We start from the raw sequence: 19,401 nt of genomic DNA, 5'->3' as shown, positions 1-19,401 counted from the left end.
GACCCAATAAATCAGTTTTAAAATAATTTTAAATTCAAATACTCATTAAGTGGCATGGTTTCTATATTATCAATTCACAAGTGATTCATTTTTTCTTATTTCTATTGGTAGACAATTGACAACAATTTTCCCCCATTTAAGTTTAAAATCTCTTATGGCTGGACTGAAATCAAGTGTACCACCCCTCTTCCCTCAATTTATAATCTCTGCATCCACATGTGCTCCATGGTTTCTACTCCTCCAGGCCTAGAATTACCGGTGCACCCACTACAAGAAGCAAGATTGGCAGGTGGAGTCTTGTTCCTCCCACAAATATCCACTGCACAATGCAGTGCAGGGAGGGTCAAATTGGACTCGTTTATGGTGGTTTGGCACACCTACAGTTTTCCTTGGAGGCTGCTACCATGTTCTTGGAATTTAAGCTTTCATTTAAAAGAAGTTAAGATCCAGCACTGACAAATGCAAAGAAAACTTGAATGTTAACCAAGTATAAACCAAGGCAATGATGTCTGATGATGGTCTAAACCAGTTCTGACACGTGTGAAATGTCTTTATTCGTATTAAGAGTTTAAATTTTCATCATTAGATTTCAGAGTTTTAGCTTCCTTAGTTATTGGATGCTGATTCAAAGCATTCAGCCAAGGCTCATATTCCAGAGATCTTTGAGAATGGAGTGTTTTGGACATCTCAAGTGTATAAGGCTTTATTTGTGGGCAGAATTTAGAACCCTACTAACCTATTCCTTCCCCCCTCCCCCCCAACCCCCACAGCACCATTGATCCAGGTCTGTGCCACTGATCTCCTTAGTGGGGCCATCCCCAACATGGGCTCACAAACCTGCCTCCTGCACGCAACCACACTGGTTCTACTTCCAGAGAATAAGCCTCAGGGAAGTGAGCAAAATCACCCCCTCATGGAGTGCAACTCTCTCCTTTCATCTATGGGTGCTCCCCTGTAGGTGCAGCAGCGCCCCCTGCGCCTGGGATTAGAGATCTTCATCAGCAGTGCCCTTTGGACTGCACATGCACACCTCCCTGTCTCACACCATGGGCGGGACATACATACATACATACACATACATATATATATCTATCCCGCTCATGGGTGTGGGTGTGCGCGCGCACGCGCGGCCCGACCGACCGCCCCTCCCGCTCATGGTGTGTGTGTGTGTGTGTGTGTGCGTGCGTGCGGCCCAACCGCCCCTAAGTTCCTTCTTTGTTGCAGAGCTTATCTTTCAGCTCTGAAGCAAAGGGGAGGAGGATGAGGAGTGGAGCACCCACAGGGACACATCTCAAAGAAGTTCAATTACTGCACGGTTGGTAGCCGTCTCTTCAAGTGATGTTGCTATGGGTGGAGGGGATTATAAAGCAGTACCCCCAGTGCTCCACTGTAGGTGATTATAAAGCAATACCCCAAGTTGGAAAGCTGGAGCTTTGAAGCTGCATTTACTGGGGATGATAGGACAGTGTGTCCTAGCAGAGTATCTGATGTGACATCCTGAGTAATGGTGTAGTGATGGCTAAAAGCGTCCGCTGATGTGCATGTGGCTGCTTTGCAAATATCAGCAATCAGGACATTGTTAAGAAAGGTGACTGAGGTGGAAAGTGAGCGAGTGGAATGTGCTCTAGTTCTAGGGGGAGGTTATCGATTGTGTAGTGAGTAGGAAAGATGTATACACTGTGAAATCCACTTGGAAAGGCATTGCTTTGAAATGACTGCACCTTTCGATCTTTTGGCCATTGGGAGGAATAAGCGTGGTGATTTCCTGAAAGGTTTAGTTCTGTCCAGATAGAAAGCTAATGCTCATCTGATGTCCAGGATGTAAAATGTTGCCTCCTGTTGGTTGCTTGTGTCATTGGAAAGAAGCAGGGAAGGTGGATAGGTTGGTTTAGATGGAAAGTGGATGGTACCTCAGGTAAAAATTTTGTATGTGGGCATAGCGTAACCTTGTCTTTATGAAAAATCATGTATGGTGGGTATGCCATAAGTGCTCCAATTTCACCAATCCACCGGCAGAGGTGATAACAAAAAATACTGTTCTTGTATGATAACTGAACATAGAAGCAAGTTGCCATTGGTTCGAATGGAGGTCTAGTGACAAGAGTCCCAGGCCGGGGTTGGATCCCATACGTGAGGGTAAAGATTTTGGAGGCCCTTCAGGAATCGTTTAATGAGCGGGTGGGTGAAGATGGAGTGGCTATCTATCTTGCAGTGAAAGGTTGTGATGGCTGCCAAATACATACGTATGGAGCTCATGGACAACGCAAATCTTTTAAAGGTATAAAACATAGTCCAAGATAAGTGGTAATGGAGTGCTTAGTGCCTTAACCTGATGGGAGGCGCACCAGGATTGGATTCTAGTCCATTTGTGGAGGTAAGTGCCTCTAGTTATATCACGCCTGCTGTTCGAAAATACATTTAACTGCTTCCAAAGAGGTTATTTCTGAATCCCAGCACCATGGAGGAGCCATGTGTTCAGGTGGAGTAGCTGTGGATTGGGATGGAGGATGCAACCCTCATCCTGTAAAAGAAGTCACGGAGTTGGACAGATAGTGGTTGGAGGGCATACTGTCATGCAAATGAGGTAAGTATACCAGATCTGGGGTGGCCATGTTGGAGCTATATGCATGACTCTGGCTCTGTCCCCTTGGTTCTTGTGGAGTACTCTGAACAGAAGGGGGAAGGGAAGGAAGGCAGAGTACCAGTGTATCCCATGTGATAAGGAAGGCATGTTCCAGGAATCCGCATCCTCGACCCACTCTTGAACAAAACTAAGGGCAGTGGGAATTTGCCAGTGTGGCCAAGAGGCCTATGGAGGGTAATCCCCAGCCGTTGAGGATGTGCTGAAGGACTCCCGTATCTTGTTCTCATGTGTGATTGTGGGAGAATCTCCTGCTCAGTGAGCCTGCAGTGGTGTTCTGGTGTCCAGGGAGATATACAGCTAAGATGGCGATACAGTGTTGGATACACCAGTTCCATAATTTCAGTGCCTCTGAGAGTAGAGTGAGATCTCACTCAACCTTGCCTGTTGATGTAGAACATTCAGGCCATATTGTTAGTCATGACTCTGATAGCACATCACACTATCAGTGGGAAAAAACATCAGCAGGTTATTGCAGACTGCTCATAACTCTAGGACGTTGATGTGTAGGGTAGATTCGGTTAAGGACCATCTGTCCTGCACTGTGTGAATGTGAAGGTGTGCTCCCCAATCAATTAAGGAGTCGGTTGTTAGAATCATGGACGGTGCTGGTTAAAGGAAAGGGACCCCGACACAAACGTTTTTGATCTGTGTCCACCAAACTAGTTAGTCCTTGACCTTCATAGGTATAGATAGGAGTTTGTGAAGGATGCGTTTGTGAGGTACATAGACTATGTAGCTATGCCTGGAGACATAACATGTGCATGCTTTACCATGAAGGCAGCTGCTGCCATGTGGCCAAGTAGTTGGCGACATGCCCTGGCTGAGATCTGGGGACAGGTTCTCACCGTGAATACAAGATTGACTATAACTGAAAATCTGAGAGCTGGGAGGAAGGCACTGGCTTGTATGGCATCCAACTGTGCCTCAATAAACTCCAGGTGTTGCACCAATGTTAGTGTAGATTTCTCCAGGTTTATGCAAAGCCCGAAGCTCGAGAAAAGGTCCATTGTCACTCCGACATTGTGAAGAGCATCTGTTCTGGATGGGGTTTTGAGGAGGCAGTCATCTAAGTATGGAAAGACGACAACGCCTTCTTTGTGTAGGTAGACAGCCACTACCGCAAGGACTTTGGAGAACACACAAGGGGCTGTCAAGGGTTTGAAGAGCAGTACTTTGTATTGCTAGTGATCAGTAAGACTATGATTTAGTCACAGGTATTTTTAGTAAAAGTCATGGACAGGTCACAGGCAATAAAAAAAATTCATGGCCTGTGACCTGTCCATGACTTTTACTAAAAATACCTGTAACTAAATCTTGGGGAGTGTGAGGTGGCGCGTGACGGAGGAGATGCTGCTGCTGGGGCGTGCCTGGGGCCAGCAGCACCGCTGCCAGGGCTAGCAAACCGTGGCTATTCCGGCCACCCCAGGACCACTGCCAGGGGCCAGCCGAGCAGCAGCCTGTGTGGCTATCCCTAGGGTCACCTGAGCAGCTGGTCCCAGAGCCAGCTACTTGAGTGGCCCTGGGGTTAGCCACACTGGCCACTGCAGAAGTCATGGAGGTCATGGAAAGTCACGGAACCAGTAACTTCCGTGACAGACACGGAGCCCTAGTGATCAGTGCTCAGGATGAATCTGAGAAAGTGGGTGTGGGCAGGGTATATTGTGATGTGAAAGTATGAATCTTGAGGTTGAGGAACAAGAAGCAGTCTCCCTGTTCAAGTGCCGGGATAATGGTAGAACAGATAACCATCTTGAAGCACTGCAGTTTGACTAACTCATTTAGGTTTCGAAGGTCTAGGATTGGCTCCACCCGCCAGATTTCTTTTGGATCAGAAAATAATGGAAATAAAAACCCTTCCCTCTGTGCTGGGATGGGACCGGCTCTATGGCTCCCAGTTGCAGAAGATGATTTATTTCTTCTTGTAGAAGGGGTTCGTGAGAAGGATCTCTGAAGAGGGACGGGAAGGGGGGGCAGGGAGGGAAGAGATAGGAAAGGAATGAAGTATGCTTTCTTGATTATCCCTAAAACCCACTTGTCTGAGGTAAGTTGCTGCCATGATGGAAAGAAAGGGGATAGAAGATTGCCAAACTGGTGGGATGTTGAAGATGATTGTTTTGACTGGAATAGAGGAAGGCTTCTCAGGGCCTCGAACACACCTTCAAAATTATTTGGCCAAAGGTATGTGAGAGGTAGCCCTTGAGAAGTCACATGTCTGTGCTTGGTAGGGGGCTTCTGTCAACAGTGTTGAGTATCGCACGGTTGTTGGGGGGTGTATTGCTGTGGTCGGGATCATGGAGGAAGTTGGTATTTCCCCAGGTGTCTCATTGGTGCTGGTGAGTAAATGTCAAGAGAGCAGAGAGTTGCTTAAGAATCCTTAAGGGAGTGTAGGGACTCATCCATACACTCCGCAAATAATTTGGGGCCCTCAAAGGGTAGGTCCTTGACAATGGTTTATACCTCCTTAGGAAGGCCAGAGAGGTGTGGCTATGATGCCCGTCTCATGACTACGGCAGTCATGATAGAATGGGCAGTGGTATCCATGGAGTCCAAGGGGGCTTGTAAAGCCATACAGGCTAAGAGGTATCCTTCGGATACAAGTGCCTGGAGTTGCTCTTTTTTGTCATCAGGAAGGTCTTAGCAGAGTTCCTGTATTTTGGAATAGTTGAGATAGTTGTATTTGGCCATGAGAGCCTTGTAGTTGGATATCCGGAATTGGAGCATAGCAGATAAATAAGCCGTGCGTCCATATACACCTCTACCCCGATATAATGTTGTCCTCAGGAGCCAAAAAAAAATATCTTACTGCGTTATAGGTGAAACCGCATTATATCAAACTTGCTTTGATCCGCCAGACTGCGCATCCCCGCCCTCCCGGATCGCTGCTTTACCGCGTTATATCCGAATTCATGTTTTATCAGGTTGCGTTATATCGGGGTAGAGGTGTAGTTCCAATTGCTTCCAGTCTGTCATGAGCAGTGGATTGAGGTTGGTATTGGCATCCCGTTTTGTGTACGGCGTTGACAATGAAGTAATTTGGAATGGAGTGAGAAAAGAGATTCCATGTCATTTGCAAAAATGTAATATTTTTTGTCTGCCCACTTGCAGGTTGGTGGGATAGACACTGGGGTCTGCAGAGCACCTTGGTGGGGTCGAGAAGGGCCTCACTGACAGGAAGGTCTACTTTGGAGGATGAGGATGCACGCAGGATGTCGAGGAGTTTATGCTGCTGTTCTTTCACTTCCTCCAAAGAAATCTAGAGGGAGTCTGCAATCCTGTGAAACAACTCCTGAAAGCTTTTAAAGTCATTAGCTGCAGTAGGGGGTGGAGGCATGATAGCCTCATTGGGCGAAGAAGAGGAGAAGTGGAGTGGTGGTGAAACTTCCTCCTCTTGGTCTTCCTCCTTGTCTGCTATGGGGAGAGGTTCAGTCTTGTGGTCAAGAGACCGATGGAGATGGTGAAAGTGTAGGCCTCTGGCTTTGCTCTATGGGAGGCTTTCCGAACTGTGCCCTGTTTATGGCCCAAGGATCCTGTATGGCCAATATGGAGGGAGCGGCATGAGGTGTTAAATCCATTGCGGTCCATAGCAGGGCTCTGGTCCGGCTGTGGATAGTGAAGACATGTAGAAGATGCATCTTGTGCCTGTCCCAAGTATGAGAGTGGGACAAAGTACTCCTCCTCCTCTGCAATGCTGGGGAAGGGCGGTGCCATCCTCAGAGGGGAAAGGGAATAATGCTGAGATTCTGGAGAGGAGGATGGAAGTGGAGGGAGATTGTGTCTGAGTAGTGGTGACTCAAGAAGATAAGATACAAGCAGGTCCTTGGGGTTTCTGAACTCCTGGGGAGGAGCATCATCAACACCAGCACATGGGTCAGTGCCTGAGGGAGAGGTGCATTCTCTTGACTAGACACCAGATGGAGTTGAAGACTTGCTCAGTGCTAAAATGGACCTTGGCGCTGGTGGTTTTGTCCATGCTGTGGTGCCCAAAGTTGGTCTGGTTAGGGCAGTTGATACCAGTGCCAAGAGATGGTGCCAGCAGCTGTAGGTCTGCCCTCTTGGGGTCTTTAGACCTTTGCTTAGCTCCAGGTACTTGGACGGTCCGTGGAGCTATGTCCCCTCTCCGAGGATGTGAGGGAACTGACCTTGCAGGGGATGACTTTCTGGTGGGTGGTGCCTCAGAAGATCATGGGAGAGCCTGTTTCTTCCCATGTGTGGGAAAGAGAAGATTTTCTTTTAGAAGGACAGGGCAAATGAGGGTCAGTGGACAACCAAGTGGAGCGTTAGAGCTGCACAGGTGAAACGTCCAGGCCAGGGTCTGATGCTGGACGCAATGATTTCTCCATGAGAAGTCGCAGCTGAATGTCCTACATTTTCTAGCCCTGGCAGTCAGTTGTACCAAAAAAGTGTACTCATTGCCATGCGTCCCTGTCCCACGCAGCAAATACACTGTGGGTGACCATCAGTTACCAGGAAGGTGTTCCAGCAGGAAACGCACCTCTTAAACCCATGAGATCTAGAGATAAGGGTGATGAGAAAAGCTTCTCAGTCGGGAATGGCGGGAAGCTGCAAAACGAAAACCTAAGCTCTGAAGGGTAAGAGCTATGAAGGGTAAGCTACTGGAGAGTAAGAGGACAAAAAAAAAAAATATTTATTTATTTTTAATAGGGAGAGGATGAGAAAGTAAGAACTAACTACTAAACTATACTAAAATTAACAGGTAAGGCACTCTCTCAGAGATCAAAAGGAGAAGCAGGCTTTGCTGCGGATTCTGTCCCAGACCAAAGGGAGTAGAGAGGGAACTGGGGGGCAGTCAGACCATACAACGCTATATATACACATCCCATTCACGGCGTGAGATGGGGAGATGCACCTGTGGTCCGACGGGCACTGCTGATGAAGATCTCTGATCCAAGGCGCAGGAGGCACTGCCGCACCTACAGTGGAGCACCCATAGGGACATCACTCAAAGAAGAGCTACAAGTTATGTTTGGAACTTCTCAAATGTGTCAACTGTTCCCCTCCTCCATCCACCTCCAGCCATCCACACACTTCAAGCCCTGGCAGCAAGTATTACATCTTTGGCTAGTGTGACATTGTCTGATTAAAGTACACCTCTACCCCGATATAACGCTGTCCTCGGGAGCCAAAAAAAAATCTTACTGCATTATAGATGAAACCGCGTTATATCGAACTTGCTTTGATCCATCGGAGTGTGCAGCCCCCCCCCCGGAGCACAGCTTTACCGCGTTATAGCCGAATTCGTGTTATATCGGGTCACGTTATATTGGGGTAGAGGTGTATAATTATGTCAACCACTGTTGCTACCACTGTTATATACTTGCAATGAATCTTATAATGAGTGTAACACATGGCCGGAAAGAGTTAAGCATCTTGCAGGCTAACTAACCCAGGGTTAGCCTGTAGAGACATGTTAAAAATGGTAATTAAGGCCATTCAAGGCTAGATAGGCTAGAACTTTGAAATACAAACCTGTATTGTTAAAGAATTAGAGGTGATACTAATTGTGTGTATTTTAGATGATAGTCATGTAAACAGACAGTTCCTGTCTGTCACTATAACTATTAATTCAGAGGTTAAAAGGGGAATATTAACATTTAGATGAATCTTGGGTGAAATATAGACAATGACATTCTGTCTCTTTGAAGTTTGTAATAGACCGCCTAATGGATAAATTGCCCTATGTTAATTTGTGTAACTAATTACTGCTGGTGCTTAGGAAACAGGAGGTTACATCAAAAGCCTATTGTTTACCCAGGACTGTATGGTCAAGCGAAACTGTATAAAAGACCACTGGGTCCTGATCCCCTGATGAAGCTTAAGCAGATCTGAGATGTCAGGAACTTTGAGTTGCCAGATTGAGATCCCAGTTAAGCTGCCACTCCCTGAATGTGATATTGGACATTGGACTATAACCTATGGACTAAAATTCTAAAAGAACTCTTTGCAACTACAAAGCTCACCATCTCTGCTATGTATCTGAACCTCAAGAATTGAACTCATGTCTATATGTGTATTGATCTTTTAACTGTATTCTCTCTCTTTTCTAATAAATTTTAGTTTAATTAATAAGAATTGGCTGTAAGCATGTATTTGGGTAAGATCTGGAATATTCAATAACCTGGGAGGTAATGTGTCCGATCCTTTGGAATTGGTAGAACCTTTTCTTTTATATGATGAAATAAGATGTTTCAGAAATCTTCATCATATTTGACTTGGGTACCTGGATTGAGACCTGAGGCTGGGTTATTTCAAGGGAACTGTGGTGTTGGTTTCTGGGCAACCAGTGAAGTAATAAAGAAGCTGTTTTATGCTGGCTTGGTAAATCTAAGCATTGAAAATATCCACCAGCTTTGGGGATTATGTACCCCATTCTTTGCAGTTCACCCTAATTGAGTGACCTCCGCTGGCCCTCACTGGGACCCCAGTCACAGCTAGTGATCTTCTGGATTACTGGGTTGCCATTGCTTCTTATAGCAACTTTGTTAGGAAACAAAAGAGAAGAGGCTACTGTAGGTCCTGAATAACATGTAGGATTTGGCTTAGAAAGCAAGTATTGCAGAGCCACTATGTAACAGTGACAATATAGTTGGCATCCTAGCACAGGGGAAATCATGTGGTAGTACTGTAGTGAGACACTGAATGTCAAGCAGAGATTTAAGAAGAGAGGAAGTTAATTAAAAATAGCCAGCACAGAACAATTAATCAGTTAAAATACACAAAAGTGGCATGGAGGCCATTTCAAACATCACAGAAGGTGACCCTGAACAATCAGGAACCAAAATACCAGGAGAGTAGTAAAAAGGCAAAAAAATAAATAAATAAATACTAAAGCCACTATGCAGTTACACAGCAAGGTACAAGAGTTTACTCAGGCTGAAGGAGAAATGAGGGACCTGGTTGGTTATGTTAATAGAAGGCAATCTACTTTGACAGATAAGAATGCTAAGGAAAAAACAAAAAAAAGGACACTCCTTTAAAGCACATCAAAGAGGAGAAACTCAATGAGTTAATGCTTCTGCCAGGACACAACTAGTGATAAAGGGCAATTTTACAGGCTACGGTTTTCTTTATTACACATTTAAAATAAAAAATACTTTTTTGTATTGCATACCAGGGTATAATTTCACTACAGGTAAGAGAAACAAAGTGGCTTTTTTAGGAACAACTAAAAAACAAAATCAAGTAAAAATGCTAGGTATGTTTTCAACCCATACAGAAGGTGAGGAATACTATAGGTATCTAATGTAAAATAAACTTGAAGAGTTCCTTTTATGAACCTTTTTTTACATTTTATAAGAATTAGCTGACATTAGAAAAATGCCATGGCAACTAATCTAATTCCTCTGATAATGCCCATTATTAAATAGGTTTCAGAGTAGCAGCCGTGTTAGTCTGTATCCGCAAAAAGAACAGGAGTACTTGTGGCACCTTAGAGACTAACAAATTTATTTGAGCATAAGCTTTTGTGGGCTACAGCCCACTTCTTCGGATGCACAGAATGGAACATATATTGAGGAGATATATATATACACATACAGAGAGCATGAAAAGGTGGGAGTTGCCTATCTTGATTATCACTTCAAAAGTTTTTTTTCCTCTTACTTAATTGGCCTCTCAGAATTGGTAAGACAACTCCCTCCTTTTCATGCTCTCTGTATGTGTGTGTGTATATATATATATATATATATCTATCTATCTATCTATCTATCTATCTATATATATATCTCCTCAATATATGTTCCATTCTATGCATCCGAAGAAGTGGGCTGTAGCCCACGAAAGCTTATGCTCACATAAATTTGTTAATCTCTAAGGTGCCACAAGTACTCCTGTTTTTTGCATTATTAAATAGTAATGTTAATGTGTACAAGTATGCAGTTTTTAGTGTATATCTTGTGTAAAGAAAAAGACAGAAAAATTTAACAAGTTAGCAGAAAGGGTATAATCCAGAGTGATAAGTATTTTTCTGATTTGAGAAAAATTAAAGGAACTATCTTTACCATATTGTAGCCAACTGAGCCTGTGGTAAACTTGATTGCATAAGGATAGTTCTTGCTTGTGGACCTAACAAATTAGAACAAGGGTTAAGAAACAAACAAAAACAAAAAATCAGCAAACATTATTCCGGAGCAGAACTCAGTTTTGAGGGGCTGACCTGGAAAATATCAGTCCCTATGTGTTAAAGCTGAACATACTACTACTACTCAGAACAAATGGTCACCGTGTACAAGAGGGAAGTTATTTTAAAAGAATATCTAAGATTAAGGAATGCTGCTCAGGTTAGTAATCCCACATTTGACGTACCCTTTCCCACTGCACAGGCAGTTTTCTATCATGATGGGGAAAATGTCCCTCATGAAAGGGGCACACAAAGCTTGATCCAGCCACCCATGTCCTTCGCATGAGTCACTGTTTGCCACAACCAATTTCATACCTCACAATAAGCTCTTGGGATGACATAGGGGTGAGGGAGGATTCCTGTACATGCTCAGTGCCTCCCCTCATTTGGGGTGGGTTCTCTCTTAGGCAGAGGCAACTGTGTGTGTGGTCTGAAGAGAAAGCTCCTTGTTGCCAGCCTGCCAGCCAGGTGAAAGTGTTCATCACTTCTCAGCACTTTCACCCAACAGGCCTCTTCACCCGCTTGGTAGGTTGTCAACAAGGAGTACGGAGGACAAGAAGAATCCCACAATTGTAAAAGGCCTTTTCTTTTTGGGTGGTCAATGGGGATCAGGAGCCCTGTGCAACTACACCAGCAGGATAAGTTTCAAAAAGAAAATGAAAGTAAGTTCTGGGGCGTGGATCTCAGAGTCAGAGTTAGAGTTTAAGGCTAGAAGGGACCACCTTTACAATAAATCAGTGTGAAAGCAGGAGTGAGGAGAGGAAAAAAGTTAGCAAGAAGTTAATGGAATTTGCAGGTGCCCAGTACCTCTCATAATCCTGTACCAGGGGCATTAGGTGGCTTTGGAACTCCCTTCCCCAACCGTTGCCCATTTTACTAAGAGCCTCTGACTGCATACTAAATGTGTTCTCATGCAGGCTCTTTTAATGCAGTAAGAGGGTCCACTTGGGGAGTTAGTGCAGAGTAGCTAGCGTGCCATAAATTCAATCTAACTTCCCTGTGTAGACAAGCCCTAAGTAGCAACCACTCACAAATGATCATATGTTTGCTCTCAATTGTAATCAAAGTGTGGATGGAAAACAATATAGAAAATAAGCATTTTTTCCCTCGCATTTCACTATGGGAACTCAGCTGTCACTCGCCTTCCATAATTTAAGCACCACATGAACAGACATATAATTGTCAAAGATCAATCAATCAAATGGAAGCAAAAAATAAAAAAAAATATATAAAAATTGTTCTAATACCTGTTAAGTGTCCACTCATCATTTTGTCATGGCTATTGAACAGCTGCCTATATTTCAGTCTTGAAGACTGAGGAACAGCCCATTCTGCTACAGGAGGCACACTGGAATTGGGAGAGAGAAAAAAAACTCAATTACGCTTAAATGTTTCAAGCTACAGGAGGACATCTGAATTTGTTCTTTCAACAATTTTTCCCAACTCTTACTTCAAAAATATGACACACTACTGAAGTTGTGATTGAGAACAGTGACCCAGCCAGTTCAGCATTTTAAAAGCATGTTTCTTATCCCAAATTAGGTCAAATATTCATCCTTGTCATAGATAGCTTTGCTTTTTCGGAAAGGTAGAGAAGTAAATAATCTATGTGCTTTGGAAGACTCAAGATATGCAAAATCTTTGTTCAGTTGTAGGCTTGGAAACCCTCCATGTAGTTGGTAGAAACAGCATCTCATCTTATGCTAACCTTAACCAGCTGTCTTTCCAGCCTAGCAACCAACCAACCAGAGGCTGATTAGGAAAAACAAACAGAGCTGAAAAGAAACAAACAGAGCTAACAGTAAATACAAGTATTTTAAATAGGTCAGCTATTTGCAGAGACAGTTTCGTGATGCTAGCCTGCCAATGTGTCTCAATACTAAGAACTGGAGAAAGCAGGTATAGGAATGAAATGTTAGTTCAGTCTACAGCCCCATTTAACCCTTGGTCCTCTATTAAGACTGCCAAAACATGCCAGGACACTAGGACACAGTAAAAATTGGACTGAGACCAATAGGCCACTGAACAGATTGCATAGAAACGACTTTCCCTACTGACCTGAAAAGAACTGAAACCACTAAACTGGTAGTGATTCTTATTTTCCATTCTAACATTGCCTCAGCCAGTCTGCATCCCTTATTCCCCCCCCCCCCAACTATATATTTATTTTAAATTGAAGTTGTTAAACTTGTAAGCTCCTTTTAATCTTAAAAAAAGCACCTCTACATTTTGCACTGGAATACAACATATTAATGTCTTAATTTAAGTGATGAAAGGTGAATTTAAAAGATTTTTAAAATATTGATCGCTGAAAAGCCACCATATTTGTGTGCATTTGTCCCCCGCAATCTCTTCCTGTTTATTCCCCAGTATTGGATGGTTGTGGTGAAAGATATGGAGCTGCTATATAATAATCTAAGAATACTAAGATATAATAGTTTTATGAACAGTGCATGTGAACTGGTCAGTGAAGTTATTGTATAACAAGTTATAAGACTTTCCTGTATTGATGTAGCTTAATAAGGGGCTCTGGGAAAAACAATGTGGAAAGCAACACAATGGATCTACAAAAAGAACGAGGAGTACTTGTGGCACTTTAGAGACTAACAAATTTATTTGGGTATAAGCTTTCGTGGGCTAAAACCCACTTCATCAGATGCATGGAGTGGAAAATACAGTAGGATTATTATATAAATACATACACATGAAAAAATGGGGGTTGCCATACAACTCTAACGAGACTAATCAATTAAGGTGGGCTATTATCAGCAGGAGAAAGAAAAACGTTTGTAGTGATAATCAGGATGGCCCATTTCAAACAGCTGACAAGAAGGTGTGAGTAACAGTACGGGGGGAATTAGCATGGAGAAATAGTTTTTAGTTTGTGTAATGACCCATCCACTCCCAGTCTTTATTCAAGCCTAATTTAATGGTGTCCAGTTTGAAAATTAATTCCAGTTCTGCAGTTTCTCGTTGGAGTCTGTTTTTGAAGTTTTTCGTTGAAAAATTGCGACTTTTAGGTCTGTAATTGAGTGTCCAGGGAGGCTGAAGTGTTCTCTAACTGGTTTTTGAATGTTATAAAATTCTTGACGTCTGATTTGTGTCCATTTATTCTTTTGCATAGAGACTGTCCAGTTTGGCCCATGTACATGGCAGAGGGGCACTGCTAGTGCATGCTGGCATATATCGCATTGGTAGATGTGCAGGTGAACGAGCCCCTGATGATGTGGCTGATGTGGTTAGGTCCTATGATGGTGTACCTTGAATAGGACAGAGTTGGCAACGGGCTTTGTTGCAAGGATAGGTTCCTGGGTTAGCGTTTTTGTTGTGTGGTTGCTGGTATTTGCTTCAGGTTGGGGGCTGTCTGTAAGCTTACAGTCCTACAAAAGTTTTTTTTCCCTCCTATTGATAATAGCCCACCTTAATTGATTAGTCTAGTTAGAATTGGTATGGCAACCCCCATTTTTTCATGTTGTGTGTGTGTGTGTGTGTGTGTGTGTGTGTGTGTGTGTGTGTGTCTTCCTACTGTATTTTCCACTGTGTGCATCTGATGAAGTAGGTTTTAGCCCACGAAAGCTTATGCCCAAATAAATTTGTTAGTCTCTAAGGTGCCACAAATACTCCTCATTCTTTTTGCTGATACAGACTAACACGGCTACCACTCTAAAACCTGTCACAATGGATCTAGACAAGTATCCTCCAAACAAACACTGAACAGTCAAAAAGAGAGGAATGGAGGAGCTGTCAACTGTGAAGAGGTGTCAAGGGGGGACAGGCTGACACAGAGAACAGATCTATGGAGGGAGTCTGAAGAAAACGGACCTTTCCTGCTACCTGCAATGTTAAGCTTTAGAGAGGCAGCAATGTGTAGAGATTAGTTTATTGTTTTAAGATCTGTTCTCTAAAACATTTTGGTTCCAAGTAATACTTTGGTAATGAGTGGATAGAGCGCCTTCTTAAAGCACGGTGTCTGTTCCCAGAGAGAACAGAACTGCAGGCACTGAAGAGAAGTCAGGCCTGCTGAGATAATCATGACTGATCACAGGGAACAGCAGCCCAGAGCTCAAGACTGAGAAGGTATGTCTACACTGCATTTTGGAGCCAATGGTGGGAACAAGAACTGCAGCACAGGTCAACAGATTCAGGGTAGTGGGGCTCGTGCTAGAACTCTAAAAGTTAGGGCTGTCAAACGATTAAAAAAATTAATCATGATTAATCGCAGTTTTAATTGCACAGTTAAACAATAACAGAATACCATTTTATTTAAATATTTTTGGATCTTTTCTACATTTTCAAATATATTGATTTCAACTACAACATGGAATACAAAGTATACAGTAGTCACTTTATATTTTTTGTTTACAAATATTTACACCTTACAAATGTATATATTTTTTTTAAACTGCATTCAAAAATAAAACAATGTAAAACTTTAGCGCCTACAAGTCCATTCAGTCCTACTTCTTGTTCAGCCAATTGTTAAGATAAACAAGTTTGTTTACATTTATGGGAGATATTGCTGCCTGCTTCTTATTTACAATGTCACCTGAAAGTGAGAACAGGCATTCGCATGGCACTTTTGCAGCTGGCATTGCAAAGTGTTTACATGCCATGTTTATATGCTAAACATTCGTATGTTCTCTCATGCTTTTACCACCATTCCAGAGGACATGCTTCCATACTGATGGCTATCATTAAAAAAATAATGTGTTAATTAAATTTGTGACTGAACTCCTCGGGGGAGAATTATAGGTCTCCTGCTCTGTGGTTTTATCTGCATTCTGCCATATATTTCGTGTTATGGCAGTCTTGGATGACAACTCAGCATATGTTCAATATAAGAACACTTTCATTGCAGATTTGAAAAAATGCAAAGAAGGTACCAATATAAGATTTCTAAAAAGAGCTATAACACTTGACCCAAGGTTTCAGAAATCTGAAGTGCCTTCTAAAATCTGAGAGGGACAAGGCGTGGAACATGCTTTCAGAAGTCTTAAAAGAGCAACACTCTGATTTGGAAAACTACAGAACCTGAACCACCAAAAAAGAAAATTAACCTGGTGGCATCTGACTTAGATGATGAAAAATGAACATGCATCAGTCTGCACTGCTTTGAATCGTTATCGAGCAGAACCCGTCATCAGCAGTATAGACTTGTAGGTGCTAAAGTTTTACATAACTGCACTCAAAACCAAAACAATGTAACAGGGGGAAAAAAAAAAACCTACATTTGTAAATTGCACTTTCGTGATAAAGAGACTGCACTACAGTACTTGTATAAAGTGAATTGAAAAATACTCTTTTGTTTATCATATTTTATAGTGCAAATAAATATAATATAAAGTGAACACTGTACACTTTGTATTGTGTTGTAATTGAAATCAGTGTATTTGAAAATGTAGAAAAACATCCAAAATATTTAAAATAAATTTAAATTGGTATTCTTTAATGGTGTGATTAAAACTGCGATCACAATTTTTTAATTGAGTTAACTCCAATTAATTCAAAACAAATTAACTGCAATTAATTGACAGCCCTACTAAAAATGTTTTCTCATCAGAAAATGCCAATTCATCAAAACCAAAACTTTGTGGGACCATTCCTGTTTAAATGATGGAATTTCTGATCAAAATGAGAGAGACTAATCACCACAGAATAGCTAATAGCATGACGGTTAGGGCATTCTGTCTGACTCAGAGCACGGACTTTAGCCTGGGTCTCCCACATCCCAAGTGACTGTACTATTCGCTGGACTATAAAGTTAGTGTCTCTCTGATCCAGTGAATACTTTTCATATACAGTGGAACAGCTCCAACAGGAGATATTTAGAGAAATCAATCCCTGAATAGTCTGCCCACTCTCCTATTCTCTTCCACCTCAAAACTTCAAAATGTCTCAGGTTCATCCCAATATGTAACAGGAAAATTTTTGAAATCTCAAAGGTTTTACAGGAAAGGAAAACCATATCTCACCCAGCTCTAGAAGACCAGAGAGTCAGAGGTGAAGTTTGCCTTATAACTGTGATAGCTGTCTTAAGGAATATCCAGTTCTTTTACCTAAAGAGTCCTAGATGTCAGTCCCTATGGAGCTAATAACTGTTACTTCACACTGGTGGAAGGGGTACACTCCCCTCCCCGTGTGGGGATTAGAGCATACTGCTTCCACTGTGCTCCCAACAATACTCTGAGACAAACAAAGGTTTGAGTTGCAGGCATTTTTAATCTCATTTACAGACAAAGTAATAGTGACATTTAGCATCTCATACTGTGACACAAGAAATTTCCAAGGACAATTTACCTGGAGAGCTAAGATTAAAAGCCAAACAAAATTTAAAACACTTAAAAATGGCATGTGAAGAAGCAATTATTTTCTTCCCTGAAATCCACAGGAATTTGAGCAACTGTTTAGTCCTCAACACTATATTGCAACTATTAACTCCCCTTCCTCTTTGAAGTTCTCTAAGTCAATATTTTATGTCTCCTTGGACCAGTCTTTTAATAAATTCTTACATATAAGGAAAAACTTACAAGGAAGAGTTAGTCTCTGGACACCACTCCCACAGTTCCCACATTTTAATATTTTACTTCTGAAACTACTTCTCTTTATTTTCTAAGAAAAATGTGTTATCTTTCTGCAGCACAAAAGGAGGGGCCTTGTGATATGAAAGGAAGCAAACTTTTCTGTACACACTCAAAAGCCTCATGTTGTAATGTGATTTGAAACTTTTAAAAAACAGTTAAATGCTCTATTTCAATGGTTTGTAACTAATCTGGTATTTCACATTTAAAGAAGATATTCTATTAAATCTCTGAAGTAATAACTTGACAAGTCTTGATTTTCTTAATTACAGAAGTGAAGTTTAATGAAGAATGGTATTAATCTATTAGAGTCTCGGGCAGTACTGCCTGCTACAGCATATTTCACACATGCACAGACACTCTACACTTACTTACCTAGCCACATCAAATGATTGTGCCTTTTGCAGTTTAGCGTTTAACTGTGACCCAGGTCCAGATCTACTAAACGAAGAACTCTTTGGCAATGTGGCTGTAATAGTAAGAATAATGTTAATTCTGAAAAGAAAATTTGAAACATATCTGTACAATTCACAAGGATAGACAACTAACTGCTAACCCCACAAAACAAGTATTATGATTTTAAAATCAGTTTGGAGTTTTTTTAGGTAATGTTCCCAATACAAAAATAAATTAGCAACCTCTCCTCTGCCCCACAAAAAATAGAACACACATCACCTTCATGACTTCCTGAATTTGCATTCTTTATATAAATCTGGTTGATACATTAAAGAGCAGCTTACTTTATAAAATGAAAATTGGCACACTGTATATTCTGGTACTTTGAAAATAATCCAAAGAACAGTATTATCTTAATGGTTACAAATAGGTAAGGAGCACCAATGTGTAGGTATCAATTCTGGATGATGGGCAAGCTAATTTTATTGTACTTTTACTAGAGTGCTAACGTTTCATTCATGGTGATTGTTGGTTTGTGTATAGAAATATCCAAAACATCTAAGTAGTTTTAAAATATAATAAATCTAGATATCTTCTACTGAAGGTTTAAGTTTTTTGTTTAAGGTTTAAAACTTTTAATCCTATTTGAATTAACCCAATTTAAGTGTATTCCCTAAATAAAGCAATTATTTTAAATAATAAGTTACTAATACCATATTCTCGCTTTTTGGATACAAAGAAAATTGCTCAACAATTTGTTAACAGAAAAAAAGTAAATATATAGTGTCAGTATGCAGCATACCAGGATGAGCAAAAGCAGGCAGAGGTTGTATAACAGCAGGAGCTCCATTAGCCAGGGGAGGCACTGCTGCTGTAGGAACAGAAGATACTAAAGGTGGAGACATTCCTACTACTGGAATGGACGCCATTGGTACTGGGGCTACAGCTGTAAGAGATGGCATGCTGACAATGCCCCCAATACCTGCATACAAGAAAAAGTAGACATTTTTCTAATTTAGAATCATTTGTATCAGAAATGAATTTAAGGAGTTTGCAGACTGCAGAGTTATACAACAATAAACCTAGAACTAGACAGCAGGCTGAGGTGAAGATAAAGACTTTAAAAAATCCCAGGGTTACCAAGCTCTCAGATAGTGATGGCAACATGAAATGGTTTAGGGAGCAGGGCATAATATTTCATAGTGTATGTATATTATAGGTGTGATGTTGCAGTCTATATGGTTTTATAAAAATATGATAACTGGAATATGCTTCATGCAAAAGGTCTCTTGTAAAGTATCATTACAAAGCTTATAATCTACTGGATGTGATCATCCTACTTGTATAAATGTACCACTCTTGTATCTGAAACTAGAAATATAAAATATGACTCTGAGGGCCTACTGTAACTATGCAAAGTGTGGGCTATTAATGGTGGTTTGGAATCTTGATGACTCCCATTAACCAGGACCATTGTCTGCAGATGGCTGTGTTTTTACCTGTGAGTCTTCCTGTATGTGTGTGTGCTAGCAAGTGGGTAATGAAGTTTTGCAGTGACATGTGATCATGTCACCTGAACTGGAATCCATCTTTAACCTGGTGCTTTTCCAGTGGGGGGTGGAAACCCAGAGTGACAAAGGGTTCCC

At 41.7% G+C, this 19,401-nt stretch overlaps 1 protein-coding gene across 8 annotated transcripts in view; it reads right to left on the bottom strand.

Annotated features, from left to right (window-relative positions):
- The window catches only part of ITSN1 (intersectin 1), a 209,200-nt gene that overhangs the window by 122,573 nt on the left and 67,226 nt on the right, over positions 1–19,401 (bottom strand). For 6 of the 8 annotated variants that reach the window (XR_004643381.1, XM_034752221.1, XM_034752212.1 and 3 more), the window contains 4 exons: positions 18,558–18,737; positions 17,735–17,828; positions 12,029–12,129; positions 10,663–10,726 (listed from right to left, as the gene is read on the bottom strand). Coding sequence is in view for 7 of the 8 variants with exons in the window: in XM_034752221.1 (XP_034608112.1) it covers positions 10,663–10,726; positions 12,029–12,129; positions 17,735–17,828; positions 18,558–18,737 (439 nt within the window). In the remaining variant the exon portion in view is untranslated. The remainder of the gene's footprint in view (positions 1–10,662; positions 10,727–12,028; positions 12,130–17,734; positions 17,829–18,557; positions 18,738–19,401) is intronic. The other 2 variants (XM_034752246.1, XM_034752254.1) reach the window with 2 other exon arrangements.

Source organism: Trachemys scripta, chromosome 1, assembly GCF_013100865.1.
Source record: "Trachemys scripta elegans isolate TJP31775 chromosome 1, CAS_Tse_1.0, whole genome shotgun sequence".
Taxonomy (NCBI): Eukaryota; Metazoa; Chordata; order Testudines; family Emydidae; genus Trachemys; species Trachemys scripta.
The sequence above is the reverse complement of the archived record's forward strand: the minus strand, read 5'-3'. Positions and strand labels throughout refer to the sequence as shown.